Source organism: Poecilia mexicana, unplaced genomic scaffold, assembly GCF_051168715.1.
Source record: "Poecilia mexicana isolate PSO_F unplaced genomic scaffold, ASM5116871v1 scaffold_6, whole genome shotgun sequence".
NCBI classification, from domain to species: domain Eukaryota; kingdom Metazoa; phylum Chordata; class Actinopteri; order Cyprinodontiformes; family Poeciliidae; genus Poecilia; species Poecilia mexicana.
In genome coordinates, this window is record NW_028263375.1 from 17,280,068 (window position 1) to 17,296,969 (window position 16,902).

A 16,902-nucleotide genomic window follows, 5' to 3' on the forward strand; every position below is an offset into this window, starting at 1 on the left:
TGATGGCTCATTAGAGGCCTAAGGAGAACACTGACTTGCTGAGGAAATTGTTACTATCACTAGGGAGAGAACTAAAACATGCAGGATGCCGGCCCTCGAGGACCGACTTTGGACACCCCTGCTTTATTACCATGACTTGATGTAGGTAACCATGAACTCTGCTCTCTACTAGAAAATACTGAGGAAGAATCTACAGCCATCAGTTTACAACCTCGTGCTTAAACATGAATTATATTCCATAATGGCACAAAATGGAGCATTGGTCTCGAATAGCAGCATCTGCTTCATTTCAACATACAACTGATTTACCAGACAGTCATTTCATTTAATCTACAAATCGTTTCTGAAGCATGATCCTGCTCAGTCATTTGAAGTTTTTGATGTCTTTCATTGCTTCTTTACCTCTTACAGGAAGAAAACAAATTCCAGAGTTACTCTTTGTGGGAGAACTGCTCACAACAAGTTTTCTCATAAGGTGTTTAATCTCACATCTATTGTTGTAGCTCAAGGGATGTTTTAAATCGAATACTTTAGATGATTGCAGGACACTGGGAATTTAGTTTATTTACTTTTTCTTTAACAGCCCACCCATATGTCGCAGTGGGCCTCAATGTGACCTTTGGCCACGGCATGTGTTAATGGCCAAATCCATCATTCAGCATCCATTAGTCTTTTATTAATTTATATGTTGGTCAATATTTCCCCACTGTCACTGTAGTGGGTGGTATGAACTATCCCAGGCATGCTCTGTGGGACTCCTAAATGAAACTGAAACTCAGGATGTGGGGGACAAAAAAAAGAGGATGGAAAGCCAAATTTTAGAAACTAATATGTAGAGATAAAAAAATGATTCTTGTAATTAAGAAAATGCTTGCTGAAGGATTTACAGAAAGTGAAAAATGAAACATTTGATACGCACCACCTGAACCTGTCCATCCTCACCAATACGATGGAACTGGACCTGTTGATTGGCCAGTGTGTAATGCAGGGTCTGCTGGGTGGCGGTCTCTATTTGAGCAGCTTCATCTGAGATACCTTCCTCTGCACAAAACAACAAAAAGATGAGTCAGTGTGGAACTTCAGAGCACACTGGGCGAGAAAGTTCAGTAACCCAGGACAATTATATAGAATCAAATATGAAAGATCTGTAGCCGGAAGGCGTCATAAAATTACAAGATTCCTAAGCTCTCTGGTTGCTGGTTCAAGATTTAAACATGTTCTAGCGACAACATCCTCAGGTTAGTGATGCACTGATAAATAGGTTGGTTTTCACTTGATCCACAAGTGTTTCTATGAATCAAAACTAAGAACTTTTAAACTTTTCAGTCTATAAACATCAACCTCCTGCATAATCCTTACATTCGAGTTTAACAAAAAAAAAATCTGACAAATGTCAGGGACACATTCCTTGGATCAAAAATGACAATATTTCTGTTATTCTATAATTTTCTGCTAGATTCAAAATTACTACATCTATCAAAGGACTTCAATACTGGCCAAATAAAGCCTGCAAGTCATCCCGAAAAAAAAATAAACATTTAGGCAATAAAAGCCAATTTAAATAAAAAAAAAAAAGATGATCATTGCTACTAAGTGAAGCCAGACTACCTTTCTGTAATATAGTCATTTGTTTTATTTTCCATACACGTCACTACATAATACAGACATTTTGAAGATTAACACTCCCTCTTATCATTCATTATTACAGATGTGTGGTGAATTATATAAAAAATATGTTTCTCAGTACTTTAGCTGATGAGGGATGGGAGCCCAGATGGCTAATAAAAAAGCTAAAGAGCTTGTTTCACACAATTGAAAATCCTCTTTTTCAGTTCATTAGGATGGAATTTGAGTCGAAACTGAATGATTTGTTTGGTCCCTGTATGTGTGCTGCATGTTGACGGATGTTGCATGTTGAACTAGCATTTGTGTTGAACACACTAGGGTGTGCATGGCTTGAAAAGGCAGGGCCTGACAATCCGCCCCTACGGTAGTATGGGCTCACAGGATATTAGGCTTTCCTCCGTAGGCCTGCTTTTCTCTGGTCAGAGGTGAGAGGTGATAACTCACAGAAAGTGGGAAGTACAGAATGCTTTGTGTATGGACTCTAAACAGCTGCAGTGTTACACTAGATAGCTACACATTGGTTCCGGTTGCATAAATGCGTTTATACAGGAGATAAAATAAGATGTATTTGAATTCACAACCTGTGACGGTGTTGATCGCATTCAGGTTGTGCTGACAGCAGGAGATTAATGGCTTTCAAAATATAATAAATATATTTTGCACCAGTGGAACTAACAAAACAAGCTGTGAGTTTTTTTTTTCATATAAACAGAATCTGGATTTAATTCTTCTGCAACTTGTACATCTGCACACTTTCCCTTTTCAAGACATCACACTTTCCCACATGCAAATTTCAAGAGCCGTCAAACGTTTTTGTCACATTATGCCTAAAACAAAAAAAAAAAAAAAAAAAGAAAAAAAAAGAAATACAGTTATACAGGCACCTGAGATCTATATTTTACCTGCCACCGTACTGCGTGGAGTGCGTTTGGAAAAGCTCTTCACTGCCAGGCTCTGGCCCCGCTGCTTGCGTCTCCAGGCGGTACGACACTTTGAATCAATGCTTTGCTTGATCCGGTACCAGTCTGATTCAGAGATGCCAAATTTGTGGAACAAGTGGCCTGAGAAAATATGGAAACATTTCATGTTACAAGTGTATATTGGTCATCTCACCAATGAAGAATTTTTTCAATAATAAAGTGTGAGGTTTGTACCTTTGAATGCCTGCACCAAGTTTACATACACTCATCACAGGGCATAAATCTCATTCCAGATTTTGGAAATTAAATTAATTTTATTAGAACTTTTTATTTTTCCCCAACATGGAAAAATGATAAACAACTTCACATAGTTTTGAAATGCAATATTATTGTGGAATTTCACTAATCCACATGGCGAAATTTATACGTGCAGGCTCAAATATATTTATATATCCTGAATACAATTTTGTGGAAAGTCCCTGTCCAAGTTCTATGTTAACTGGACCCTTTTGTAGCAATAAACTAGTTTCTAGAGTAATCCTAAGAGGATATTTCACTTTTTTTTTTTTTTTTTTGGTAAAATTTGTGGAGTTAATTTAAATTTGTTGGCTGTTTTTTATGCTTATGATGAGCAAATGTAAACCACTAACACCATGTGTATGCTAGGGCTGTAGCGGTACACTAAATACAAAACAGCCAGTAGATAACTTTTAAATTTAATATCTTGTTAAAATAAGTGCCTAAATAATCTTAAAATCTGCATTTGTGAATAATGCAGAATGCAAAAAAAAATAAATAAATGTAACTCAACATAAATTTTTAACCACCACAAGATCTACAGGTTAAACACAATTTAGTTTAAGTATATAATCAACACATTAGCATTTAAAAAGTGAATGTAACCACTGTCTGAGTCCAGTTTCCGTCTCCACACCTTTTGGCAAGTTAACACAAGCCTAACTGTGACTTTTCCATCTCCCTGCATGGAGATATGTACAGGTGCATTCACTAGATGACTGGGGCCACATTATAAACTGTTAAGAGGGCGAGGGCCAACTGACAGCTCATTTCTATTTGGGTTAGCAACACAGTTATAACCTTTACTACCCGGGGATAGAAAATGAGACGGTGGGGTTATCTGATGGTACTGGTATGACACTATCCAGCAGTCCTTCTGCACCTGATGATCCTGCACAGGCAAGTCAGGCAGGTGCTCTTTCATTCTTATTTTATCTTTTTTTTTTCCTACCCTTCAAGGAATAATGAGTCAACCAAGAGTGAACTAGCCCTGCTCTTGCCTTTACATACTTCTGTGTCAGACCGAATCCACATGCAACTGCATGAAATGCAAAGGTTCAAAGGGAACACAGGGACGGAAGAAGAAAAACGTCTTTGGGAATAACGCAAATGGAAAATGAAGAAACTCTGGAGGAAAAAAAAAAAGATTGTGTAAAGCGAGATTTTTTTTTTTTTAAACGCCAATTTTAAAATTATACATTTAAATGTTGCATATGGGTACTCACAAGAAACACAAATGTGTGGAAAAGAAACATTTAGAGCTATAAAAGAGAAGTTCAATGCGTGTCCCCAAGTTGACCTCTGCACAGCTGGTCAAGTGGCCTGAAGTGGGTGTGAAAGACAGATCTTTATCTACAGCAAATGGTGAGTAAAGAGGTGCATGGAGGTCTGGGAGGAGGGGACATTGAACAATGTCCAACTGAAGTGAGATGCACTTTAGATACACAACGTGAAAAATAAGCACTGAACATGTTAATGTTTTCCTCAGTAAAAATATCTCTAATGAGGCTATAAACACGAAACACGCATCAGCTGTAAATAAGAACCCAATGATTCCAGACATCCAAAGAAATAAAAACTGATTAAATTACGGGTAATGAAGTAGAATGACAGAGAATAAGCACTGAACACATCCAAAATGTATTCAATGCTCGGCAGAAAAGCCCTATTTGGTAGCAAAACCTCAAGACGTCTCTCTTATGGAGAAACTAATGGAATACTCAGCTGGTAATGGCCCATTCTTCTTCACAAACTGTTAAATGTTTAAAGGCCTCTGGGCCTCTTCTATGCTCTCTGAGCTTCAGTTCTTTTAATAGATTTTCAGTTGTGTTCATGTATGGTAGTTAACTCAATTATTCTAGCAGATATTCTGAAATCAACTAACATCTACAGATTTTTAGCAGACTGTCTTGGCGCATTTTCCTATTCATCCTGCTTTCAATTATACCTCTAAACACGGTATGTGGAATGACAAAGAGTTCAATTTTGTAGAACTGTGGCAGTTAGCAAAGCTGACTGCCACAGTTCTGTCTATATACCAGAGTATATTCCCCCAGTATTTTGTTGCTTTGTTCAAATGTTGTGCAGCAAACATTGAATAAGCTTCAGCATGATTTTTCTTCATAAGCTATACAGCGAACGTTGGATCTGTTGTGGTTCAGTGTGTTACCAGATTCCATGAAAGAAAAACTGCTCATGCTAATTCCAGCTCTTTCCAAGTGCACTTCTGATATTGGACAAGTTTTGTCGTTCATGTTTTGACACCTCTGTCAGAAACCATCCCAGGAGCACCAGGTCACGGGCTGCATTGAGGTGAAATGATTTTCTTTCCACTTCACGATTATTGCTCCAACATTTCTCACAGGGCATTTTCAGAAGTGTAGAAATACATCTGAAACCATCAGTATGCTCTTCAACAATAAACACTAAGGTTTTGAGAGAGCTCATTGATTTTCATGAGATGTTTCTTGTGCGATTCCTGGGTAATAAGAAGACTTTTAAAACAGGGCATTAGTAAGGACTCAACCGGCTGAACTTAACTTCATATGACAGAGAGCAGGATTGTTTTCTAAAAACTTCCCATGCCTTCATACCTACTTTTCTTAATGCGTTCAATACTTACTCAGAGTCATTCTACTTTAATTCACGCAACTTAATTTATTGATCTATTTGTTTGGATTTATTTGGATGTGTGAATTACTTGGTTTGGTACCAACATATGGTTTGAGTATTATGTCAATAGTCTCATTCAAAATGTATCTACACGATTTGTTCAATACTTACTCTCTGGCTTTATGCCTCATTATGTCATGAAGGAATATTTCATTGAACTATTTAAAAGAGACATAAACTGTTAGAACATGTTACAGCTGATGACACTGCTATTACGACGGCATTATGAGACTTATAAATACAAAAGTCTATTTCTAAAAGAGTCACTAAAGATAAATCTGTCAACCACTGAAGGCCCAGCTCTTCTCAAAGACCTATTGAATTGAGAGCGACTCCATTAACATCTTTCAACCAGACATGTGCATGTCATTTAGAGTTCGGTATGTACTAAAATGTGGTGCACATTAATGCGTGTATGGTATGATGAATGCATGTTGTTGTAAGCCGCCATGGGAATACAGACTGTGGTCTGTTTCAAAGATCCATTCAACTCTACCCTGAAACGGAACAGGGACGAAATGTGGGAAGGTCTCAGAGAGTTAGTTTATTCCTACAAGAATTTCAAACTAGATTTTACAACCTTTTACTTCTACTTTACAGAAATAATGTGGTAATCATAAAACAGAGGGTGGTCTGGGCCATTTCAGATGGTGATATTTTCTGTTTAACCATCACAGAAACTGTAAGAAGTACAAATCAGAATCACCTGCAAATTCAGTGGCCTTTTATATGAAAAATGCCAAAAGGTTTCCTCTACTCATATTTAATTAAGTGTTTTGGACTTCTTTTCACTATACACTCTGAAAAGAAGGTGAAGAATTAGATGATGCAATGACATGTCAGTAGTAAAACTAAAAATCCTCCCAAGTTACACTGTATGCAACGGGAAAAGCTATTTGGCCTCCTTGAAGGAACACTGTATCAACTGTCAAAAATGACACTCCCTTCATCATGCAGCAGCGCCATTTCACATCAAGTGGTACTGCTGGATTGCATAAAGGTTATAAAAGGAGGAGGACTCCCTTCTTGTTATTCACCTTAATCTCATTCCAGCATCTAGATGGTTGAAACCTAGACACACTTGGGTGAGACCAAACCACTATTGCCTCTAACGCACATAAAAACTGCTTTGGCAAGGACTGCTGTTCTGGAAACCTATGACCACAATCTTAGATGTTCAGATGTTCTGTTTAACCACCACGAACTGCTAAGATGGTGCAGCTCAGATGCACCTTTGAGACATTTTCCAAAAGGACCTTTTAGGATGCCTAACACTTCTGGGATCTCATATATGCAAGTTAAGGTATTGTGAACCATTTCTCAGAGCCTCCTCTACCTTCTGCTTGAGGTAACGTGAAGTAAAGTGATGTAGTCCCCTGTCAATCGTAAACCAGCAACGTTTCATGACTTACATCGGATGCCATAGATCATGAGAGGGTCTAGTTGCTTCTTTCCATGTTTCCCTTGCCCGGAGAGATTTGACATTGCCTGGACCTCCCGGTGGAATAGGTAGTCCAGCAGTGTCAGAGCCATTTTCTCTGCCGTGCGGCAGTTTGTGCTGATATAAAGCATGTCAGACGGAGAAATTGGACAGCGAACCCGCATCTCTGAGTTGCTTTCATCTCCCAACCAAGTGCCTTCTGGATAATCTTCTAAAAAAGTAAGAGAAGAGAAACAGAAAGGAATCAAGAGAAAAGGAAAGGAAAGGCACTTCTTGAAGCACAAGCCTCAATGTTCTGCTGCAGTAAATCCATGCGAGATGTGAAGCACTAAGGAAAACCTGTCTAGATCCCTATATAAATAAATATAAAAGCTTAATTTATATGTTCCACTATAGGATTTAATCACAGGTTGACAAATATTACAAAAGGTACGCCGAGTCAACATAAGATTATGTAATACAACAGCACCTCCATGTGGTTGTATAAAATAACTGATTCAATTCCGGATCTGAATTATGTGGTGTTATAGCTCTCTACTGCTTACCACTTTTACACCATATAACACAAATGGTACCATGTTAGCAGTGCTGACTGCCACAATTCCATCTATATACCAGAAAGCTGAAATAAAGGGTAGCTTTGTTAATGTAAAATGAAGCTGCAAACTTTAAGCCAAGTCCCTTAGAGTTAAGTGTCAACACGCTAAGACAACAACATGAATATGAAAACCAGTTAAAATAGTCACGTTACCCCTTTCAAAACAAAACACTGAAAAAAAGATCTACAGATGTTGTTTTTTGAAAATTCAGTCATTGACATCAATGCTGTAGTAGTTAATGCTTATATGGGTTTCGCTGCTAAAACGAAATAGATGATGCAAAGATGCAGGCCAACATAAAGCACTGGAAGGAACAACAATAATATCATGAAGATCATTATTATTATTTAGCAGAAAAATGAAAACCAAATGTTTTAAGCTTATTTTATTGGTTGTAATATTTTAAGTCTGTCTTAATCCTGGAAGCCTACCTTGGGGCCAGGGGTTGCAAATAAGCTATTGCTACAAACCTGTTTAATGTTTTTGCCCCTGTTAAACAAACACATTTAACAAAAAGCTTAGGTTATTTAAAAGAGCCTTTTTTTCAGCGCAGTAATATTTTAGAGCTAAATGTTGAGATTCTTTGTTTGAAGACAAAAAGAAAGAAAAAAAAAATCACAGAAGTTTGTAATCACACAAATAATTTAAAAATTTTACTGAGAACGGTAATCATTTGTTTTCTTTGTGTTAGTGACTATCCTAATCAAGACTTATTAAACTTTCTGTGCCTAAGCACAAATTAATCCCGCCTCCAACATAATCAATCCATTCATTCAAATCCATTCACGGCCGTAAAAGCAGCAAAATAAAAACATTAAATATAAAGGGTGAGGGTAGATTGATATTTCTGCGGTAACAGACTAGGTCTTACCTTCTGCATTGAGTGTGATGAGTGTGACATTTTGACCATTTTGTGCACCGCCTGACTGACCACTGTTGGAAACAGAGTCACTGGCCTCTGAGCCGCTCTCTTGTTCCTCTTGACTCTCTTCAGCACCCGGCACTTTAACCAGAATGGTATTCTGTCGCCTCCTGGCCACTGTGCTGCAAAACCAAAATAAGGTATTTGACACGCTGATGCATCCCAGTTGTAACAGGCTAGATATACTGGGCAAGAGGATGACTGTTGTTTTAATTTAGAGCTTGTAAAAACTAGGTGTGCACCGATTACAGTTTTGTAGCTCATCACCAATTACCAATCCTTAAAAAGCCTGACCTACCGATTCCGATTTCGGCCGATACCTTTTTTTTTGCCTGAAATTTTGCTAAATATAGCAATTTTGCTAAATATAGCAAGAAAGAGTTGGCAATAGCGGAGTGACTATTGTTAACTGCAAACTTGCAGACATGAGCAAGTTTGTCAGTCAAACCTCTCACATAGAGCAATAAAGGGCAGTGGTTTATTTTTAGACCTTTGCTCAGATAGATAGGATGGGGGTGGAGGACAAGATCGGCATCCCATACAGACGCGGAGCTATAAGGGTGGCCCGGGAGGAATGGTTTCAAGTCGCTTTAATGTCTGATTATCGACGGAGAAAGTGCGCCCTCGCCTGTTCAGAAAGGTGTATCCCTCAATGGAATATATAGTAGTCAGTCCCAGTGACTCACTCACGGTTTAGCCAATATGCTTCCTTGGTAAAAATCAAACGAGAACCCTCCCCCCACCCCAACAGAGCAGGTGATACACGTGAGGGGCCCGGTCATTGGCCCCGCCCCCCGGCCCGACGCCGACGGTCACATACAAGTATCAGCAAGTCACCAATCTCCCAAGACTAAGGAAATCTGTGCCAATTAATCGGGACACCCCTAGTAAAAAACATTTCTGAAGTGATTTTAATGGTGGAAACAACCAAACTTACCACTTAACACTAAATTCATTGTGAACTCCCTCTAATCCAGGGTCAAAACTATACATATTGTCTCAAATATATACAATCTCACCAATATTTGTTGTGGGGCTGTAGCCAGTCTTAGACTTCTGGCATATCCATGGATGGATCTTAATCTCATGTCTTTGCAGTATTGGTAGAGTTTATTATAGCACATTGGTTTTCTGGGACAGACTTGGCTTTTAGCCAACTAGACTTCAAGGGTCTTTCCAGACATATGAAGTTAATTCCTCCAGTTTTTATGTTTGTTTGGAATAACTGTCCTGTAGAAAAACCCAATTGTGTTGCTCTTGATTTGAGGTAACATAGTTGGTTAAATGCTGGTGGGTTTGAAAGCTTAAACTTGACCTTTACAAACATGGTTCTCATCACTGACATAAACATTTTCTCCCTTAAACATCTGAATAGTGGATCTGAGCAGTTAGTTATTTCAGTCAAGCCCAAAGGTGTCAAATTTGAAGCAGGGGGCAGCCCAATGTTGAGTCACTGAATGTGGACAGCACCTCCCAGTTTACAGTCAAATTCAATAAAATAGCAAATTTTAAAAACAAGTGTTGACTAAAATGTTGTACAATTTCATCAAAGAGAAATAAAACAGCATGTAGAATAAAACTGTAATAAAAAGAATAAATTCACTTTTAGTCCCTGAAGGGACACACTGAACTATTTTTTATCATCACAGGGATAATAAGCTTCATTCCTTCTAATCAATTTCTTTCAACAGAGGTTAACAGTTTGAGAAAGTTTCCATACTGGTACCAGTACAACGAATATCATTGAACAAAGAAGAGGGGAGTAAAAAAAATAAAAAAATACTAATTATTCATACTCAATCAGCTGATGTTCTCCAAACATCCATCAGGTTTATGGATGTTTGGGGAACATCCATCAACCAGTGATATCAAAATGTATGGAATCATTCTGCAAAAAAAAAAAAAAAAAATCAGAATGATAATTTCTACAATAATATTTCTGTCAGCTGTAAAACCACCAAACATAGGAAACAAGGGCTGATTATGGGTTGAGGGTATTAATTTAGCCATCTCTCCTATCTCCTGAAGCTCTTTGTTTCCTTTTTTTACAAAGCTCTGTGAGTTACTGCATGAAGTTCGCTCCTGACCTATCAATGTAACAATCTAACACAACTGTTCTTAGCACAGCTTTAAACACACGAAGCGTTATGTATTTCATCCATACTGACATTAAAATCACCCAAAAAGACAGTCCTTAGCAGCCTATTGCCAGCAAAGTTCTGTAACGTTAAAACTTTTAAGACAGACAAACACATTTATAGATAAATATCAGCGGACCTCTGACATACAGATAAATATAAATGCAAGCTGCTTACTTGCTGAGCAGATTTTCAAGAGGAGTGTCTTCCTGGTTTAATCCCTTTGTGTGTTCTCTGCTAACAATCACATTTGTTTGTGGGACAACGCTGAAAAAAAAAAAAAAGATCGAAACAGACATGTATAAAGAAAAATACAAGATTAAAGCACAAAAATGATTGAAAAAAAAAAAAAACACTTGAGAGTTTACCATCGAACTTTGTTCCAAGTTTGAGTGGCGCCCTGAGGAGAACCTGCAACCATAGGAACTTGTACGGGGCTCTTTGCACAGGGAGCCATGCTGTCAAGTTTGCGGACAAGGACTTTGCACGTTGCGTCTAAGGACTGTAGCTTTGACTCAATTCCTTCCAGGCGCTGGCTAATCGACTCGGTGAATGAAACCAGAAGATTCTGGGTATAGAAACGGTAAAGAAATTCATGCATTTGATCAATCCAACAGGAAAATTTAAAATAAAGTCTAGATGTTATAAGAACCATGACTGGTGATTTATTAGTACCTTAATAAAAGATAGTTCTTGATTACTGTTGTTGTTGTCCTGACTGCTGCTTAGTTTCCTCTTTTTCTTCTGTGTCCTTTCTTCACCGTCTTCAGTACTGTCCAGCAAATCTGCAATAGATCAAATCCAGAGAAATTGCCAAAACATTTTAGCTAGTGCCAAAAACCTGGTTTCATCGCTTTGAACAGAGAGACGAAAGCGCTGAGTAAGTCACTGATCAATAAATGCAGAAGAGATGTGTCTCTACACAGCATCCTTACCACTACGGCCATCCTGGTTAAACTCCTCCACTGTTATTTGTACTATTTCATCCAGCACTTGTCCAGACATTGTTCACAGCTGAAATAAGACAATGAGAAAATATTTATCGTCAGCATGTTGTTGCACAGTTTGTAACTTTAAGACAAACGAGTTTTTATGTCTAGGCTTTAACCAGACCTCCGTTTCAAAGACCTACAGCTATTTCCAACCCAGAATAAGTTCAGCCTTATTCTGAACTCACACTGCAATATGATCACACCTGGACATCTCTAAAAGCACTACCTTACAAAAGCATTCAAATCTTTTAATATTTTTGATATTTTATTACTTTATAATCAGAAACTTCAATGTATTTTGGGGGGATTTGTGTAATGGATAAAGTGGAGCATAATTGTGAAGGAATGAAATTGACACTTTTGAAAAGTTTTAATGAATAAAGATCTGAAAAGTGTGCCAAGCATTGGGATTCAGTTATTTACTTTAACACTCCCAAACACAGTCTAATTACCTCCAGAAGTGATATCAGTAAATAGATTTTATGCGAGTTTATTCTACGAATAATAATAATAATAATAATAATAATGCAGCTATTCACTAAAAATCTACAGAGGTTTGTCTTAGAACATCAGTGAACAGCTAGAATCATGTAAAGAAGCAATCACACACCATACTTTTTATAATTTTATTTACAAACTTTAACAAACTATGACTCATTTCCCTTCCACATCGTAATCATGGTCTATTTTGTGCTGATCTATCAAAGACATTCTATAAAAATGCACCAACGTTTTTGGCTGTGTCAAGGCAATACTTAAGTTGTATGAAGGTGCAATGAAGTTGTAATTAACTTTTTTGAAAGTAATGGTGGAGTGGACACGACGTGTGACGATTGTTGGTCTGCAGTAGAGGACTGCTATTTCAAAAAAGCTTTTTAAATAAGAATGCTATATCAGATATAAACTCTGGACTGAATTTGGAAAGTAATTTATATGAATAGTAAAAACTAAACATGAATTTGTTTGATTTACTCATGTGAAAGACCCAGGCAAAAAGAGAACATACATAATCATACATACAACATATCTGTATACGATGTATTTCAAAGCAGTTTTCAGTTGTTTCAGAAAAGCTCTGGCTTCGATCGACACATGTGCCTGAACAATTCGACACAGATCTTTTGCATTAAACAAAAATCTAAGTCATAATTTATTTGACTTTGTTTTGTTTTTTTAAATTGCATAACACGGCTGTGTGTTGCCGTGTCTGTGCACGGACATTGTGTGGCTTAATGTACTTGGCAATGATAGATGGTTACATCTTGTAGTTTGCAGATATTTGGCAATGTTTGGCAAATTGCAGATATTTGGCAATGTTTTGTGGCCGTAATGTTGTGGTTGATACCTACGAATGCAATTAAGGACATTCAGCAGTAAAAATGATGAATATAGAAGTCTGACAAAATATTGGGTCCCTGACAAATTATGTTTCTGGATCCATATCTAACTTGCAGTTAGTTATATAGGTAGTTCTGAAAACTACAGAAAAGGTCCATGCTGCAGCTTATCTGTTTAAAAAAATATATATAACAGATGGGGGCGGGGGATGTTTATTGAACTAAATAATAAGACTTATACCACATAATACAAACATTGGTCATAAAAAGTCTAAGTATATTATATGTATATAAAACTTTACAGAAACCGCCTGCAAAAAAAATCAACTTACATAATTTATACATGAAAAACTTGTCTTAATTGCAGAGTAATAAAAGGTAGTAGGTCTAAGTATATTTTAAATACATGTTTTCTTGCTTCCATGTTCAAATAAAAAATAAACACATATGAGCACATTGAACTTAGTAACCGTGCTGGACTTTGCGTATTATTGGGTTATTTTTTGTCAACTGTCCGTACTGAACCTGCCTTGCATTGTATTACCAACAAATTAAGCTCTTACCATCAGTAAATAGAATCAGGTCTTTTGACAAAGCCTTATTTTAAAAATTTTCTTTTAAAATAGATCTCCAGAGTTAAGATTTGGGGCTAACAGAGTGCGCGGGTACTCTACAACCAACTGGAGTATGGGCGGAAAATTAACATGCACTACTCGTGTGTTGTTAATGTTGTAACGATGGTAAATTTGCCAATGTTTCAACATATGCATTGCCTATCAAAGCCAAAACCAGACCCGTAGCTAGCGGCTAATGTTAGCAGGAGCGCCACAATCCTGTTTGTGAGCCGCCTTGCTAACAGCAAAGCTAAGGAGTGAAACCAAACGCTATTTAGGCTAGCTTAGTAGTTAGGATGCTATGGGGCCTAAAGGCCGCTGGACTGTAACGCAAGAATCACAGAAAGTTAAAAACAGCAAACAAATGATATTTTAACTCTGCATCCTCGACCCTAGCTCTCACACAGCGACATGCACCGTGTAAGATTGGGTTATATTACCGTGTGAATGACGAATTCTCGTGTTGTTTGTAGAGATTCCGATAACGGCGTCGTTCCTCGCGAGAGATGGAGCCTGTGCCTCTACCTGGCTGCTCCTTCACTCTGCTCAGCAGTCTGCAGGGGCCGCACTAAACATTCAGAGCCGCTTGATCGAGAGGAAGGTTAGGGACCATCTAATCGTAGCTGTAAAGACTATGTAATGCTCTTTAGAATGTTGATTATTTAATAATGACGATAAATATCAACTGCATGCCTTAATTTTATTTATGTTACCACATAAGATGTTTGCTTAGAGCAGGGATGCCAAAGTCGGTTTTCTTAGACCTTCTAATGAGCCATCATTTGATCCAGGTGCGTTAAACCAGGGAGAACTAAACCATGCAGGATCCCGACTTTGGGCACCTGCTTAAAGTGCTCTTTATGCTTTTCAAGAATCGATCTATAATTCCAGGTGGTTGCGTTTGCAGTTTTTTTTTTTTTTTTTTTTTGAGAATGTTAGGGAGACATTCTCTCCCTAACATTTCTGCTAAAGGTTGTAAAAGTTGTACTTTACAACCCTTAGAAAATGTAGGTCAATATATTACCTAAATGTTCTTAAAAGGGTTAAATAAGAAAATACAGCCTTAGATAATTTACTAAGCTATGTGGTGACAGTCGTTCTAAACGAGAATATATATTTAGTGTATTTTTCAATATTCTGTTTAAAGTACACTGTAACGAAATCTCATTTGACTTTAAGAACCAGCAGGGAGTCATTAAGTTATGTCTGATCAGGGGTCATTCTCTGACAGCCTTGTCAATATGGCATTGTGTGCTATGGGTATAATATAACAGCTCTCGGATAAAATAGAACTAAATGAAAGTGAGAATGGAGCATTTTAATGACCACTATCTTCATAATTAAATTTGTAATCTACAACGCAGTCAGGTAGCACTCGATGACTTTAGCTTAGTGGGAATGAAATGTTTGTTTACTAATTAGAAAATGAAGTAGAAATGAACAAATTGGCAACGCGTGAGTATGAAATTGACGAATTTTCAAATGCACAAATTTACCATGTGCTGATAGAACAAACACTGTCTCGGGAAAACAGCAGACGATAAACGTCGGTGTGTTAGACACAGAACCCAGAACTCGCAATTTTAAGCTGAATTAGCCATATCCATTGTATTAACAAGTCTCGGTTTGTTGCATTTTCGACGAGGACGTAAGGAAATAATCACCAATAGCGAACACGTGTAGACACACCATCTTTCAAAGAGAATAGTTGTTGCTCAGCTGTCCGTCTCGGGCCAGTGGCGCAATGGATAACGCGTCTGACTACGGATCAGAAGATTCTAGGTTCGACTCCTGGCTGGCTCGAATATTTTTCTTTTTGTACAATTTTTTTTGTCAGTGTTAGGTTTTGTACATTACGTTTGGCAGTCTTCACAGACGAAAATCAGATTCATGTCGAGATAGAGAGACGGTAACGTGACGAGGTGGTGAAAGGTAAGACCTAGTAGGTCCTGCATTCACCATAAACAACTTTTAAACTATTTTAGTCAATTTTATTTATAATGCCCTGTATATATAAATTGAAATCTCAAAGGGCACATTCACTCACTATTGATGGCAAGATACTGGATTGTAGCTACAGCTGCCCTAGAGCCGTGTGACTGTCAGTAAACGGTAGCATAAAAAGTGCATCCATTTAAATACAGTAGTTACTGCTGTACATGTTTTCATGCTTCCATAAAGCTAGCTACCTATGAATTTTACACACATAAAATCAAGAATAATTGCCTTCACTTATTGGTCTTTGATTTGACTATCTATCACACAGTCTTATTATGACAGAAAAGGGATGTTTACTACCCATTACCTTTGTGCAGATAAACATGTGGTAGTTGCCAACCATCACTGTTTCATGTAACAGGTTGTGAGGTCAGCAGCAGGCCTTGATCCAGCGCTCGCATTTTTCCAGAGTCCGTTTGAGTTTGAGAACAGAATAAAATCCTCAGGGTAATGGCTGTCCCTACTGAAATCATTTGACCATACATTTGTTGCGAAATCTCTATGACAAAGACTTTTGGGACAATGTAGCCTCCAGAAAATTTTGTTATGTTCACAACTTTCACAATAAGTTTTGCTGGATGATAAATTGTGCCAAAAGTTATCGCGATAACCAATTATATTGTTTTAATACCATTTACAATTAATATAATGGCAATAGCACAATAATGCAAGAACATATTTTCAAACTTTAAATTCTAATGAACATTGAACACTGGAACTGGAAGGCATTTAAAATATCCAAAATAAATAAAAAGAATCTATAAATAAAATGAATTACTAAATCACGGTGAACAAAATTGTCTTTCAAAAAAAAGGTTTAGTTGAGACCAAAGCACCAGGCTGGAGTCTTTCTTTCTACCAAAAACTGAATGAATAGAGAAACAATAAATCAAGCAAATGGAAATTGAGCTAACTTGAATTTATCATGAGATTAACTGATTTATTGATTATTGTGACAGGCCAACCAGAGGTGAAGTTATTTTCACCAACAAGTGGAGAGAATGGTTAAAATCAGTAGGTTTCTTTAGTCCAAAAAGTTTCTAAGTCATTATCCGTTTGATAATGACTATAATCATTTGGAGTATATATATGATTGAATTAAAATGTTGTTTTTGTAAGGTGATATTTGTTATATACATTATATATTACATTAGCGCAAAAGAAGTAAACTGAATTAAATTGTTTTCTCCTGTTTCTATTTCAGGAATTTATCCGGAGGTTTTTAATGATAAACTTTGTGGTTATTGTTTGTTTTTTGTTTGTTTTTCCACCTTTAATTTCTGGCTGAAGCAACCAGGGCAAAGATCAAACTGTCTCCTCGTTTTCCCATGCCCCCTCAGTCTTC

At 37.3% G+C, this 16,902-nt stretch overlaps 1 protein-coding gene and 1 non-coding gene across 2 annotated transcripts in view; one reads left to right on the forward strand and one right to left on the reverse strand.

Moving 5' to 3' along the window:
* The window catches only part of banp (BTG3 associated nuclear protein), a 40,159-nt gene extending 25,364 nt beyond the window's left edge, over positions 1-14,795 (reverse strand). The window contains exons 1-9 of the mRNA XM_088006331.1: positions 14,000-14,795; positions 11,552-11,630; positions 11,292-11,401; positions 10,985-11,184; positions 10,794-10,883; positions 8,428-8,600; positions 6,929-7,168; positions 2,529-2,687; positions 920-1,041 (exon numbers count right to left, since the gene is read on the reverse strand). Coding sequence (XP_087862457.1) covers positions 920-1,041; positions 2,529-2,687; positions 6,929-7,168; positions 8,428-8,600; positions 10,794-10,883; positions 10,985-11,184; positions 11,292-11,401; positions 11,552-11,621 — 1,164 coding nt within the window. The 5' untranslated portion in view covers positions 11,622-11,630; positions 14,000-14,795. The remainder of the gene's footprint in view (positions 1-919; positions 1,042-2,528; positions 2,688-6,928; positions 7,169-8,427; positions 8,601-10,793; positions 10,884-10,984; positions 11,185-11,291; positions 11,402-11,551; positions 11,631-13,999) is intronic.
* A 494-nt stretch (positions 14,796-15,289) lies between these two features.
* On the forward strand, positions 15,290-15,362 carry trnar-acg (transfer RNA arginine (anticodon ACG)). The gene has a single exon. It is a non-coding gene; the product is annotated as a tRNA-Arg (tRNA).
* Positions 15,363-16,902: the final 1,540 nt, after the last annotated feature.